Source organism: Plodia interpunctella, chromosome Z (genome assembly GCF_027563975.2).
Source record: "Plodia interpunctella isolate USDA-ARS_2022_Savannah chromosome Z, ilPloInte3.2, whole genome shotgun sequence".
Classification (NCBI taxonomy): Eukaryota; Metazoa; Arthropoda; class Insecta; order Lepidoptera; family Pyralidae; genus Plodia; species Plodia interpunctella.
Genome location: NC_071324.2, coordinates 4,210,878 through 4,224,894, shown reverse-complemented (window position 1 = coordinate 4,224,894; position 14,017 = coordinate 4,210,878). Strand labels below are relative to the sequence as shown.

General features: G+C 35.9%; 2 protein-coding genes across 3 annotated transcripts in view; both read left to right on the top strand.

The window, feature by feature from the left end:
* LOC128683066 (mucin-5AC-like) overlaps window positions 1-5,487 on the top strand; it is a 30,197-nt gene extending 24,710 nt beyond the window's left edge. For both annotated transcript variants that reach the window (XM_053768281.2, XM_053768282.1), the window contains exons 6-11: window positions 661-761; window positions 1,845-1,954; window positions 2,120-2,245; window positions 3,478-3,646; window positions 3,984-4,142; window positions 4,376-5,487. In XM_053768281.2, the coding sequence (XP_053624256.1) occupies window positions 661-761; window positions 1,845-1,954; window positions 2,120-2,245; window positions 3,478-3,646; window positions 3,984-4,142; window positions 4,376-4,588 (878 nt within the window). In that variant the 3' untranslated portion in view covers window positions 4,589-5,487. The remainder of the gene's footprint in view (window positions 1-660; window positions 762-1,844; window positions 1,955-2,119; window positions 2,246-3,477; window positions 3,647-3,983; window positions 4,143-4,375) is intronic.
* A 1,328-nt stretch (window positions 5,488-6,815) lies between these two features.
* On the top strand, window positions 6,816-13,773 carry LOC128682979 (uncharacterized protein). Its single transcript, XM_053768075.1, has 8 exons — window positions 6,816-6,948; window positions 8,084-8,225; window positions 9,667-9,818; window positions 10,792-11,011; window positions 11,583-11,715; window positions 12,365-12,480; window positions 12,747-12,849; window positions 13,524-13,773. The coding sequence occupies exons 1-8, from the start codon at window positions 6,842-6,844 to the stop codon at window positions 13,646-13,648; spliced, it is 1,098 nt and encodes a 365-aa protein (XP_053624050.1). The 5' UTR covers window positions 6,816-6,841; the 3' UTR covers window positions 13,649-13,773.
* Window positions 13,774-14,017: the final 244 nt, after the last annotated feature.

Here is a 14,017-nt window from a genome sequence, read left to right as displayed (position 1 = left end):
AACGATTTCCTAGTTTAACTGCGTGACAGACTGGGTGTGCTGGCGAAAGCGAATGTTTTTATTGTTTTGTGGCTTGGCGATTGTTGTTGCGAAATTCTTTCTTTATGATTGTCTTAGCTGCGAGTGTTTGCTTGTCAGCATGTGTATCTAAATTTATTTATACATACCTAATACGAAATATTTTGTGTGTAAGGAATTGTTTACATGACAGTAAAGTGAAGAAATACGGAATACATTTGTGTAACGTATAATAGAGACGACACTATTAGTTATCGTTCGATCTTTGCTACATTTCTGACCGAATATAATTTTAATTAAAATTGATCTTAGCTTTGATAAAAGTAAAATTCATACATATATGAAAATTGACAATAATCTGTATAAGATTATAGCTATTTAATTACTTAAAAGATTTCTATAAGTAAGAAAATAAACAACAAAAATGTATTATTTTATCAAGGTTGCTAAATTAATACAAACTTACGTGTTGTTTCCTTAACATTTAAAAGTATTTTCATTATGTTAATCCATAAATTTAATCCAGATTCTCACCAAGATATTTCATAATTTGCTGAAAAATATGTGATATTGCCTTTACCTATGTGCTGTACAACTTTATCGTAAGTATGGGCAATAACATAACATACCGTTTGTTCGTAGGTCGGTTCAGCAAGCCTGGCGGAGTGCGAAGGACCACAGCCGCCGCCGACGTGTCCACCGCTTCTTCAGCACCTCTGGAGAAGGCAGTCACTCAACCAAAGGTATGTAGTATGTACTGTATACACATCTTTAAATACACGGTGATTTTTATACGTTGGTATTCTTTGTAGACAACATCATGTACGTAATAGTATTATGGACTGTATGCGTAGACATACGTGCTCAGTCCATGATACTGATGGTATGGGAGCAATCACAAAATCGCGAAAACAAAGTGAGCTTTTTCATACAAAATTAAATACCTAACTTGATAAAATTTATCAGCTTGGTTTTTTTTGCGATTTCGGAAGTATATGTTTAAAATTTATTGACCACTCTGAAGCGACTTGTTGAATGCATTGCGATTGTGTGTTTATATACCTACATGTTCCTTTTTTCTCCCCACTATTTCCAATGAGCCAGGTTCTTAATATGCCACTTATGTTGAATTTGAAATCTATACTTGAAATACCTATGTACGGAATATCTATGTATTCCTGTTTCAGTTTCAGCCATTTAAAGTCATCTGTTTCAAAAATGATGAATGAATTAAAAATATAGTGCCTACATTTATTGGAAAAGACACGCCCTTGCCTAACAACTTATTAATCTTCAAAAAGCGCCTACATATTTTATTTATTTCCTTTCTTCTTCCCTCGGCGAAATGTTAGTCTTGCTTTCTCTCTTAATACGACGTAGATTTATCATATTTTTCTTGTAATTTTTTTCCCATGTGGAATCCCATTTCATTCTTATGGAATATTAATACGTTTCATTTATTTCATTTTGATATACATGTCACATGCATAGATTTTAAGACAAATTTAAATATTGAAAATAAACCAGATTTTCTATTTTGAGTTTCCCATCATCATTTAATTTTATTTTTCTTTGCAAATTGACATCATCTCCGTTCTTCGCCCGTTCGGCGCATTTTAAATAGGAGCGTGGTAAATAGGAATATGAATAGTAATAACCGTATTTTTGCCATTTTGAGCGCAACTTATTGGTTGAATCTCGAATGATATCAAAAGTCATTCAAAGCGCCAACATCATTAAACGTTCATTCACTCGTGCGCACGAGGAGTGTTGGCATTATCCCAGTGAATTACAGTTATTTCAACGTACTTCCTGTATTGTTTCAGGCATTCGGTCGTCGCGGGCTGTTCGGAGGCCGCACTCGACCGAGTTCGACAACAGCTGCGCCTGCGCAGGAAGAAGCCAGTGGAGCCAGTGAAGCTGCTCCCGCGCCAAGGTTCGCACACTTCTGTACTCATTTGAAAATTTTATCTTAATTATTTAATTAATTTCTTATTAAATTAATTAATAATGGTAATATCCGAAATGACCAAAACATTAGGCACTGTTCTGATACTGATAGGCTTTTGATTTACTTAAAATGTTTGCTGTGCAATTTCAGGGTCCGTCCCCGTCCAGGCCTGAGACGGCCGTTCACCTCCACCACGGCCGCGCCGGCCGCCAGCGAGGACGATACGGCTGTCGGAGACACAGCTGAGACTACGCCTGTACCGGCTAGGACTATTGGGTATTAATCCATGTAAACTTATACACGAACTATGTTGAGGATATGAGAATTTTATATTTGTGGTCCCACCAATTTTGTTCTACCGGCCTCATAGTTTGTGTTCAACTACGACGGTCCTCAGATTTTATTCTGCTCTACACTTCCCCTCATCGATATACAAAAAATCTAATTGGCAATAATTAATTGCATATCACAACACAACCATATCGAAAGCTTTATTCGAAAGCTCCAAGTTGCATTTAATTCGAAAATTGGGAGAAATTGAAAAGCAATTACTCTTACGTACATCGCGTTTTCTAACTTTCTGTTTACTATTCCATCGGTTTTCATACCACAATTTACCATGTCTATATCAAGTATTTACACGACATTTTTTTCATGTCTGTATTATATAATAAATATTCAAATTAGGACAAAAATAGGGTTTGTAGCATGACGACAACAACTGTAACATCTGTAACATGAGACAGCATGGATGAAACCCATGCTGACACTCCGAGCCATCACTCTCCTGCCGGATTCGGGAGTCTAGTACTCGTATACGCTCAAAGAGCTTAAATTATGTAGGTACCTAATCTGTCTATGTGCCAAAGTAGCTTGGTTATTAACCATAATGACTATATAAATGCACATCTACATATCATTGTTGAAATGAATTAATTTTCCGCATACTAAAGTAAAAAATGTGGGTGAATTATCACAAAAAGTATTTACAAGTTTAATCTTTACGGTTGATGTAATTTATATACAAAAACAGTTCGTTTCATAAACTGCGCTAGTGTGATTTATAAATATATATATTGTGTGTCATATCGCATGACCGAATGATAGTTAAACAAATTAACCAACTTTTTTATATTCAAGGAACCTAAAGTACTTGTTACATTTCCTGAACTTTTAACTGGAAATGCAAAAAATAAAGCGAATATTATAATCTTTGAAGCATTGGTGGTCCAATGGCTGGTTACCGAAAGGTCCCAAGTTCGAATCCTACTCGTGAGTTTGTATACCAATCTGAGTCACCACGTCAATCGTTACCATCAACCATCACTTGCTTCCGGTCAAAGAAAACATCACGAGGAAACCATTACTCTAGATAATTTATCATCCACACACCATCAATGGCAGTCCACTCCATTAATATTGCCAAGAAAGTCGTTGTGTGTATTTCTTGCCACGTAATAACGACGACCCTTAGCCGTGAGGACTACAACTGTAAGGATTTTTTACAGGCGTCCAAGACCGAATCTGAGACCAGCTTCGTTGCGTCCCGGCGCCCGACTGAACCTCCGCGCCAATCCACGCCTGCGCCCTGGAGCGCCGGTCACCGAGGCTGCCTCCGAAGCACCCGCCGAGACCTCCGCCCCCGAAGCTGTGGCCGCCACTGATGCTGAAGCTGAGGTTATCAGATTCTCTCTCTATTTAATCCTTGCGTGTTCCATGTTGCATTCAGGGCTGTAACGCCCTGTGATGAAGCCAATAGTCATAGTAATTAAACCTACAATTTTGAAGATCGTTTGTGATTTTACAATCGGCCGTCTGCCCTCTCCTTGGGAATACTATTGTTAACTGCCAAGACTATTGTATGTCTTAGTCGCCTTATACGACATGCATCAGTGCAGCATGCAGTGATAATATTCTACCTATTCTAGTCCTTTTGTTCCACGTTGACTTACTTGATATATTTAATATCGTGTGAGATCTCATCACCACGTTAACCGATGATGTTGACCGGCAGGGATCATCTCCGACGCCTGCGCCTGAGCAGCCAGTACGCGGCGGCGTACGTTTGCGGAACCGTCTGCAAGTGGCGCCCTCTCCCAAACCTCGCATCACGCAGCCGCCCCCCTCCCGCCGTCCCAACCCACTCATCAAGAGGAAGCTAGCTACCACTGAGGTAAGTAATTTAATTGGTATGAAGGGTTTTCCAGTAATTACAAAATTTGGAATCCTTGTTCTTCTTATAAAATCTTATAAAGTAAAATACGATCGAAAGATTTTAAATCCACGTTGTCTTTTTACAGCATTTTAAGTACACCGATTCCTGATTAGAACGCAATACAAATTGATCAATATTTAGTGCCAAAGACGAACTAGAATCAACACCATTTATTTATATCTTGTCCTTAGGCGACAACAGAAGCTGTCAAGAAGTCATCAACGGAGACGACGGAAGACAGCACGAGCGCAGAGAAGACCGAGACAGAAGAGACGGAGGCCCAACCAGCGGAGACGACGCCAGCACCACCTCTGCGAGGCCTTGACGCCCTCATTGCCCGGAGACGCGCCGCCGGCGGCATCGGATCCCGCCCCGTGCGGCCCGCAAGAGGCGCTCCCAAATAAACTTTAGCCTAACTCGTACTGCTTAAAAGTCAGTGACATCTCACTGAACACACCACAGTTATAATAATTCGCTATTCCTCGCACTCCAACTTTGAAACAGAACCAATTAGGGTTAGACCGCACTGATCATTGATCAACATAAGCGAAAATAATAAATATGGCACCTGATCCAATTATTATTATACATAACGAGAGTGCCAGAAAGCGGAGGTAGCAAAGAAACTTGTCTCGCAACGTTCGGTGCAGATGCTCATTATTTTTTAGTCAATTTACTCTCCAAACTGCCTAGATATAGTGCCTATTGTATAATTTTATACCTTTTCGAGATTTATCAGTAGTTTCGTAGCTGTCAAATTTTTTAATATCTACGATTTACCTACTTACATTTCCTAATTTTTCTTAAACGTTTTTTAATGTAAACTTGGACTTCTGATTGATGATTTGTATGTAAATATTAGCATGTTAATGAAATATTTCCTTGACATACGTATTTCATGGATTCTGGATTGGGTTCCAAAGATGACAGCACACCCCATGTCGTTTTCTCTCAAAGTTTCACTACAAACTTTGTCCAAAAGTCTTATTGTGACTAGATACAATATTAGGTCCCGATTTTCCTCAAACTATTGGACCACTTTCTCTCTTCTTAATTTAAAATTATTATAAAACGTTTGGTATATTTAATTTTAGTGTAAAACTTATTCAAATCTCAACAAAATTATACTCATTCTCATAATTTATTATGTTAAGTGAAACCTGTTAGGGATAAGCGAAGTCGTAACGTAAATAGTTCCATCACCAACAAATGACTTGGTCTGCTGAAGCACTGATCGCTAGTGCCATCGTGATATGTTTATATCTTTCTTAAGTGTGATAATAAAGTTAATATTAAGATATAATTAGTTGTTTATTTCTAAAACCCTAGTAGTATCTAAAGAAGTCGAACACCGCAAAGTTTTCCTTATCATCGTCACACAACCGCACTGCTGAGTACCACATTAGTAAGGTAGGTACTTTGATCTCATTTCAATATACCTAATATTGAAATGTGATCAAAGTACCTTCGGCCACAAAATAGAGAGCAAATGTCCTACTATTACTAACATCAATCGTATCGAGTTTGGACATTTTTCTTATGATAAAAATGAGAAAACGAATCACATAATACGTAAAGCTATACTAAAATTATAAATATGAAAGTCTGTTTGTCCATCTGTTTTTCTGTTTGTTCCGCTTTCACGGCTAAACCGTTTGACCTATTCTGATGATATTCGGTATGCATATAATTAGATTATAGGCTCCCGTTCAAACAGGATACTTCAAAAATCAACCCCAAACGACTATAATGGTGGGTGAAATTTTGTGTTCCACTTTGGCAGAGAAATACCCTTTCACCGAGATATAATGTAGGTACAACTTAACGTACTATAAATTCAGTGCAGCTTTAGATTAAAAAATCGCGCAGCTTGTTAGCAGCGTTATGTAGTTGACATGTTATTGTTACGTATTTACATAATTACATTGACCCTCTAACCGATAAAATGATGCAAACACCCGAGTCTCACAAATATAGTTCATTTGAATTTAAAATTACTTAATTAAATGATGAAACAGAAAGTGTTAAAATAAAGTAATGTGTAGCCTAGAATGTAAAAAAATAACTTGATGTTAATAAAAATAAGTACGGCTTTTAATCCTTATTGTAATCTATACCTATCTAGTGATGCAAATACATATTCATTTTTAATAAATCAATAAACATTCAACAAGATTGTAATAGCTGACGAAATGTAGTCAACGCACATCACGTCTCATTGCGAGCTCATGTAGGGGAAACGACTATTTGTATAAAACAAAACCTGGATTAAACATAGTCACGATTAAAAAGTTTCAATAAAATAATCTTTCACCAATACCTACAGATAGAATAGTGATAGATGTATTATGTCGATAAACTATTTTGTATAAATATATAGGTACTTATATATGTGCTATTATTCATTGTTATCCGCGCAGGTCATTCAACACAACCTGTTAAATTAATTAAGATTTTTTTTATATCAGTGAGAGAACCTTGTTAATTAGTTAGATAATAATATCTAAAATATCAATCCCATGAAAGTACATTATAAAATGATTTTTCATTTATATTTCACAATCACCTAGATTAGAAATAAATAAATTATGCAAACATCAAGTTGTATCTAGCGATATTTCATATTAGTGATCATTGGTGTGCAATGATAAGCGTACATGTACCGGTTCAATTGGGCATCACGATATTATACCAGTCTCACTCAAGTCATTGAGGCGCTCAGACGCACAGACACATCTTTTTTCGTACACAGACTGTACAGACTGTAAGTAATTCTTTTTTATTTTATACCAAACTATTCGTTTGTGCTATTTTGTCTATAGTCTGTACTGACATTGGATTAGGTTCAGGGTCACAAGATTGTTAACACGTATTTTTTAAACAGTTTTTTTTAAATTAAATACTTAATGAATGCATAGGTACTTATACAATAACATGTTTTGGAAAGCTAGCGAAAATCGAAATATTGTTATAGCTAGTTATTGCAATTTGTCGGTTTTAAAATAACAAACACAATGTTGAAATGCAAACATACATCAGTGCCATAATATAGATATAACACAGCGTACCAGTTACCAGGCAAACCGGTATCATGATCCAGAATCTTTGAAGGAACCTGTACTTGTCACAGACTATACAAAAATTAACTATGTGCCAGTTAGTCAGCGATTGTATATATTTTGTATAGGTAACATAAATTTACCTACTTTTATATACTTACGTAAAAATATTTAACGAGTAACGTAAAGTTAGAAGTGTATATAACTGTTCCTTTTTTAGAGAGGAAAACTTTTTAATAATCATAAAGTATATATATAATCATAATGTATATAAATTAAAATAATCATAAAGTACTTAGGTAGGTAGTATAATTATGTATAGTAAGTAGTAACACAGGTAGAAGGCTCCATGTTGATGATAATGATATAAAAAAATCTAAACCTATACCTTACTATACAATTTCTTAAAATGACTTGTAGTTATGGCTTTAGCTATTTTTATCATTTATCATTATTATAGACAGACAAATTTATCTGATCATTCAACTCTCTGTAAAAGTGTAATTGTTTCAAATGTATGAGCTAACGGTTCTGTACCTCAAATTCATACAGAAATATGATGTCAAGTACACCGGTCGAATATAGTTTCTTTCAACAGTGAAAAATTAGCTATACTATACCGATTTTATATTGATTTTTATTGTTATTTGAAAATTAATTACATTCTGGGTATTTTAATAATATTTTACTATCTTGTAGTAACTATCTTGTAGTAATCTACAAGATAGTAAAATATTATTAAAATACCCTAAAATACTAATGTATTTTTAGAAGAATAATAGCTGTCATCACATCACGGCCCTCAAACCATACCTAATAATTTTCATACCACCTTCACAGTGTAACCATGGGTTTGGATATCAAATCAGTGTTGGTGGCTGACGGCGTGGGGGCCAACTGCACTGAGATCCTGCAGTCACATGGCATCGCAGTCACCAACAGGCCAAAAATCTCCAGAGAGGAACTCCTCAGGGAAATACCAGTAAGTAGCAGATAAACCCAAAAAGTGCTAGCTGGAAGTCAACAAAGAGGGCAGGCGTAAAAATGATCTGATGACTAAGGATGAAAAAATCATGCTAAGTAGAAAATTAAACGTAAGAAAGAGCTATGAATTTGTGTCAGAAAGAAATTGGGAAACAGGTAGATTCTACATTAATACAATACTATAATATAATTAGCGGCCCTTCCCGACTTTGCTCTATAGTATATCATAATAAATTACATGCTTAAACCTTGCAGAAATCACACATCTATGGGTGTAACGTATAAAAATCCTTCCGGTAGTTTTTGAGTTAATCTCGTTCATACTGACAGACGCGACAGGGGGACTTCCATTTATAACATGTAAGGAAGAAGGTTCTTTAATAAGGTCTATTTAATTTAGACGTAAGACCGTAACAAATATATTAAAAAGATCGAACACATGATCCTAAAAATAAATACAGATGCACATATTTCCCTAAAGTAAATAAATTATGAACCTAATCTTATCAGCTGTAAGCTGCGGTGATGTAATTTTTATCTGTTACTATGTCGATGCCAGATGTTTTCTATCGTAAATTACTACAAAAATAATAATAATAAAATTCTTAGGATATACCATGAAGTTGTAGATGAGGATGGAGCCAGTACTCTCAAGAACTTTTTTATTTAAAGTACATTTATTGCTATCCTTTTTATCTGTAGTCCAACCTCTCCTTCTCGCGTGAAAAGTATAACGGTAATTACAAATTTATACCCTATGTATAAGAAGAGGTCAGGCTACCGATAAAAGGGATATCAATATAGTACCTTACATCAAAAAGTACTTGCGGTAACTGGCTCTAGTATTATCTATAGCTTCAAAGGATATGCCTAAATATGACTTCTTTGAGTACGAGAATATAGCAACCAGTATCGACATGTCAAGTTACATCGATAGAATTTTGGAGGATAGCATACAATGAATTTGTGTAAAAATTTTGCCATTATTAACGCAGCTCCAAAATATTCACAATGTTTATTCAGTACAATAATGAGACGAGTGGCACTTTGTATGCTTGTGTGTATGTTGCTTGCGTATGTAGATACTTACAATAACACCCAGTTAAGACAGCTGTTTGTTGTCATATTCTTTCGTAACCTGCATAAGATTATATGAGAAGATTGCTGCAAGCAGACCTATAAAATTAAATATTATTTATATATATTATATATTTAATAATAAGTTATAATATATTTATAATATTATAACTTATTATATTTAATATGTTACGTGCTGCTGTAACCACGGTCTATCTATATGTATATCCTTCCAGACTATTTGTCCAACGTCATATCCAACTATATCATCTGAAAAAGTTTATACTTTGGTACAATATTTAATACTATTCTATGTCCAGTGTTATCTAAAACGTTTTTTCTTTTTTTTCTTGATGCTTCAGAACTACGAAGCTCTGGTTGTGCGATCAGCCTCACAGGTGACCAAGGAAGTGCTGGACGCCGGCGTTAAGTTGAAGGTGGTGGGCCGCGCCGGCGCTGGAGTCGACAACATTGACGTAGGGGTCGCGGGGAAAAAGGGCATCGGTGTTATCAAGTGAGTGGTTTTCATTCTCTTTATATAGTAGGTGCGATATGTGCCTTAGATCCAAAATTTACGAATTCTGGAACAAATAGTATATTACTCAAGCGCGCGCGAATATTCTAGATCTTTAGAGAACCCTTTTGTTGTTGAGCATTTGACAAAGCCTTAAATTGAATCTTGCGAAATTATACTTGCATTTAACCTCGACTATAGAAGGACCTTTTGCTTTGAAAACTAGCAGTCGTTTTAAATTGAGGACGTTTTGCTCTCAGAGCATTATATATTGCAGTCGATGTGCACCCAAGGACGTTTAGCTTCCAAAACCTCCTGATCCGTAAAGAATAAGTATTTTGTATTGATTTGGTTTTGCAGCAGATGCATATCAAGGTTAGTAGGTTGTAAGACAACTAGGGGACACATCCCATATAGCCTAGTAATATGAAATAAAAGGAAACCGGTTCCTTTGAGCTCATACAAAAGTTGGAACGCCTTATTATTACTTTAATGTTCATGTTTATTATTACTTAAGTCCGTAATAAAATAACTACAGATATAAGTTCATTGCATCCTTATCACTGTGTTGTTTATTACTTATTTGTTGACACAAATCTTATTTACTTTTTGATAAGAAATGAAGTCGTTTACAGATTACACTAAGTATTCATATACCTATCACGTACATTTTAAAAAATGCCAAACCCTTTACATCCCCATGCAATACCTAGTACCTAGTTTCTTCTATAATATTGAACTCGCTAAAATATTTATTGCCGACTATGCTGCCTAAGTGAATATAAAACAAATGTAAAAATAAGTTAAATTCAAATCTACGACGAGCAGTGTCCTATAATAGATTCAGAGTTTTGTCAAAAAAAAAAAACTTTATTACATATAATAAGTTGTACCATGATTTAAAAATATTATGTGAAAGGTGCTTATGAAGGTCTAATAATAAGCTGGTTTTGAAAGGAACGTTTCATTGCAGTGCACCGGGAGCAAACGCGATGAGTGCGTGCGAGCTTACGTGCGGTCTGGCCATGGCGCTGGCGAGGTACGTGGCGCCAGCCGCCGCCAGCATGAAAGACGGTCGCTGGGACCGTTCCAAGTTCACTGGCACAGAGCTCTACGGCAAGACCCTGGCTATCATAGGCCTGGGCAGGGTCGGCAGGGAGGTCGCCGTTAGAATGAACGCTTTTGGAATGAAGGTACGTGATACGTCATGTTTTTACGCTTGCAACCGATATCGTCTGGCGATTGACAGTGTTCTGATCTGTCTCCAAGATGTTATGCCTGAAATCGTCAAAAGGATTTATTTTAAAATACTTACTTTGTTTTGTAATAATTAGCAAATGTTTTTAATAGCAAAGCGAACGGATTATTTAAAGTGGGTATGTTGTGTAGTGTAGCGATGATAAGGAGCTATATATCTTTGGCATTTGTTACAAAACTTGCGAATAATAAATTATTATGGGAAAGAATAGATAAATCTATTATGCGAAACAGAAGGAAAACAATCTTTCTCCGTTATTTTTTTCTATTCCATGGTACAAAGTGTTTTATAATTTATTGCCTTGTGATGGCATAGGAAAATACCAAAGCTAATTAATTGTTGATAATAATTGATCATCATCATCTTAACCCTGCAGCTGAGCGTAACCTCCCATCTTATTCGCCATCTTTCTCAGTGTCATGTCTCAATCATTTATTTTCATCGGCTGTATGAATTATTTTATTTCTGATATTCGATTAAAATATTACATAGATTCTTTCTTTCAGATCCTGGGTTTCGATCCGTTCGTTTCAGCAGAACAGTGTAAGGAATTCTTTGCCACGAAGTTGGAGCTCGATGAAATCTGGCCCTTAGCGGACTACATTACCCTTCATACTCCATTGATCGAATCTACGAGAAGTAAGTTCGGCTTACTAAAAAAATATTTGATTTTTAAAAGGCAAACATGTGCACGTAAATAGTGCCTGTGCAGGGCATATTTCTGAATAAATGTTTTCACTTTGGAGACTTTGGCATGAACTTTATTTTTAAGTTTCATGCAATTTTGACCCAAAACAAAATTTAAATTAAGTTAGAATGGAGCAGAAACGGTTCTTCTGTTCATAGAAATGAATACAACTGTAGTTAAAATAAATAAATTTAATCTTTAGTATTTTTCACGGAATAATAAACCCATATTTTTCCTGTTTATACTACCTCACAACATGTTTTGAATGAGTTTATCAATTTAAATCTTTATCAAACCGACTATCAATTTAATGTTGTTTAGATATGCTTGTTGATTTATATTCTGTACTAAGGAAAATTAGTACTATTTGAACTCCAACTAATATTATAAATATGAAAGTAAGTTTGTCTGGTACCTCTTCGCGCTTTGTCTACTCAACCAATCTTCTTGAAATTTTGCGTACATGTAGTGTTAAGTACCTAACGGAGAAGGACATAGGGATTTAACAAAAAAAATGCTCCTACGGGAAATAAACGCGGGCGGAGCTTTGGGCGAAATCTAGTCATTAATTAGAATATATAGGTATTTTTTGTTCTACAGATCTTATAAATGCCGATGTCCTAAAGCGCTGTAGGAAAGGCGTGAAGATCATCAATGTAGGTCGAGGAGGCCTCATCAACGAGAAGGACTTGCTTGAAGCTCTCAATTCAGGACATGTAAGTGAAAAATGATTTTACAGACATATACATTTCAATTTTATTTATTTGTACGGATTCTATGGTGAATGAGTTCCCGTGTCTTCTTCATAGTCGTATTTCCTCACGGCTCAGGATCGTGGTCATTACGTGGAATGAAATACACACAATAACTTTCTTGGCACTATTCATGAAGTGGTTTGCCATTGCATTCATTTGCATTATTATTGAATTTGTTGATTTCGTGAGAATAATTATATTGTAACATTGTTTGTATTCGTTATCAGGTCGGCGGTGCAGCGCTGGACGTCTTCGAGCAGGAGCCCCCCACAGACCCCCTGACCTTGGAGGTCATCAAACACCCGGGTGTGCTGGCCACACCTCACTTGGGTAAGTAGAATGCTGGCCCGCTTTCTCTTTTAAAAATCGAATATTTTTTTAATTTTGTCGTAGATTCTATCAATGGAGTATGGAGGGTATAATGAAGTCAGCTAAGGGGCAGATTTCATTGAATTCCTACTTCGTGGATACTTAACTTTCAGAACGTTTTATTTACAAGTTTGGTAATGAAAAGTTCCGCTATCCTCAAAATTCATTATCAAGTATTTTCCCCACAATTACGAATTTTAACTTCTTCTCTATATTTAAACGTAGGTGCGTTTCGAAGAATGAAATTTTAAAATTTTTAGTATTCCTCGGAGCGCAATTTTTTGGTGCGGTTCGAAGAACAATTTTGGTGCGCATCGACGGGTGTGCTCAAACAAAGTACGCTTCGAGGAATACCTTTTACCATCATTTCTTAACGTGATCCACTCTGCGACCAAAATTTATCTGCATCGCAAATTGGTCCATCGAGTTTATTTTTAGTATGAAGACGATTAATTTTAGGATAAATGGAATCATTCCATAAAAGTTCATGGTAGGCCTGCTGTTAATTAAACAGACATGTATTATTATTTGCGAGCTACGCTATACGCTACTATTTATATATGTATGTGCACTTCTAATATTAACGTTGGCATGCGTTGCAGAAAAAATATATAATCCATGTAATTATTGCTCAGGTGCATCCACCAAAGAGGCTCAAGTCAGAGTGGGACAGGAGATAGCCGAACAGCTGGTGAACCTGGTCAAACCAGGCACCTACATAACCCCCCTTGCCGAGGTCACCAGGGTCCTTAAGAAGTAATCGTGATAACGTTCCTTTCAACACAAACATTTTTCTTCTCACATCACGTAGTCAAGGTTCCACCTTGTCAAAAGTCATTTTAATTGTTAAGTCATATTTAAGTGTTTATAAAGTAAAGAACTTTATCGTGTGGTTTTATTTATTTTACGATTTAGAGAGAGAAACTGATGGTGCCCAGAGTTGGTGTTTGACAGATACAAAATCTCATCCCTAGGGGGGTGAATTGATAGTCAATAATAACGCACCTTTACAAGGGTGCATCTACAAAAATTAACGAATGTTTGAATGTATTAAATTAAAGTAGACGACGACGATCCTTTTGATGAATGCCAACGACAAAGCATAGCGCGTTTTAAAATTTAACAACGC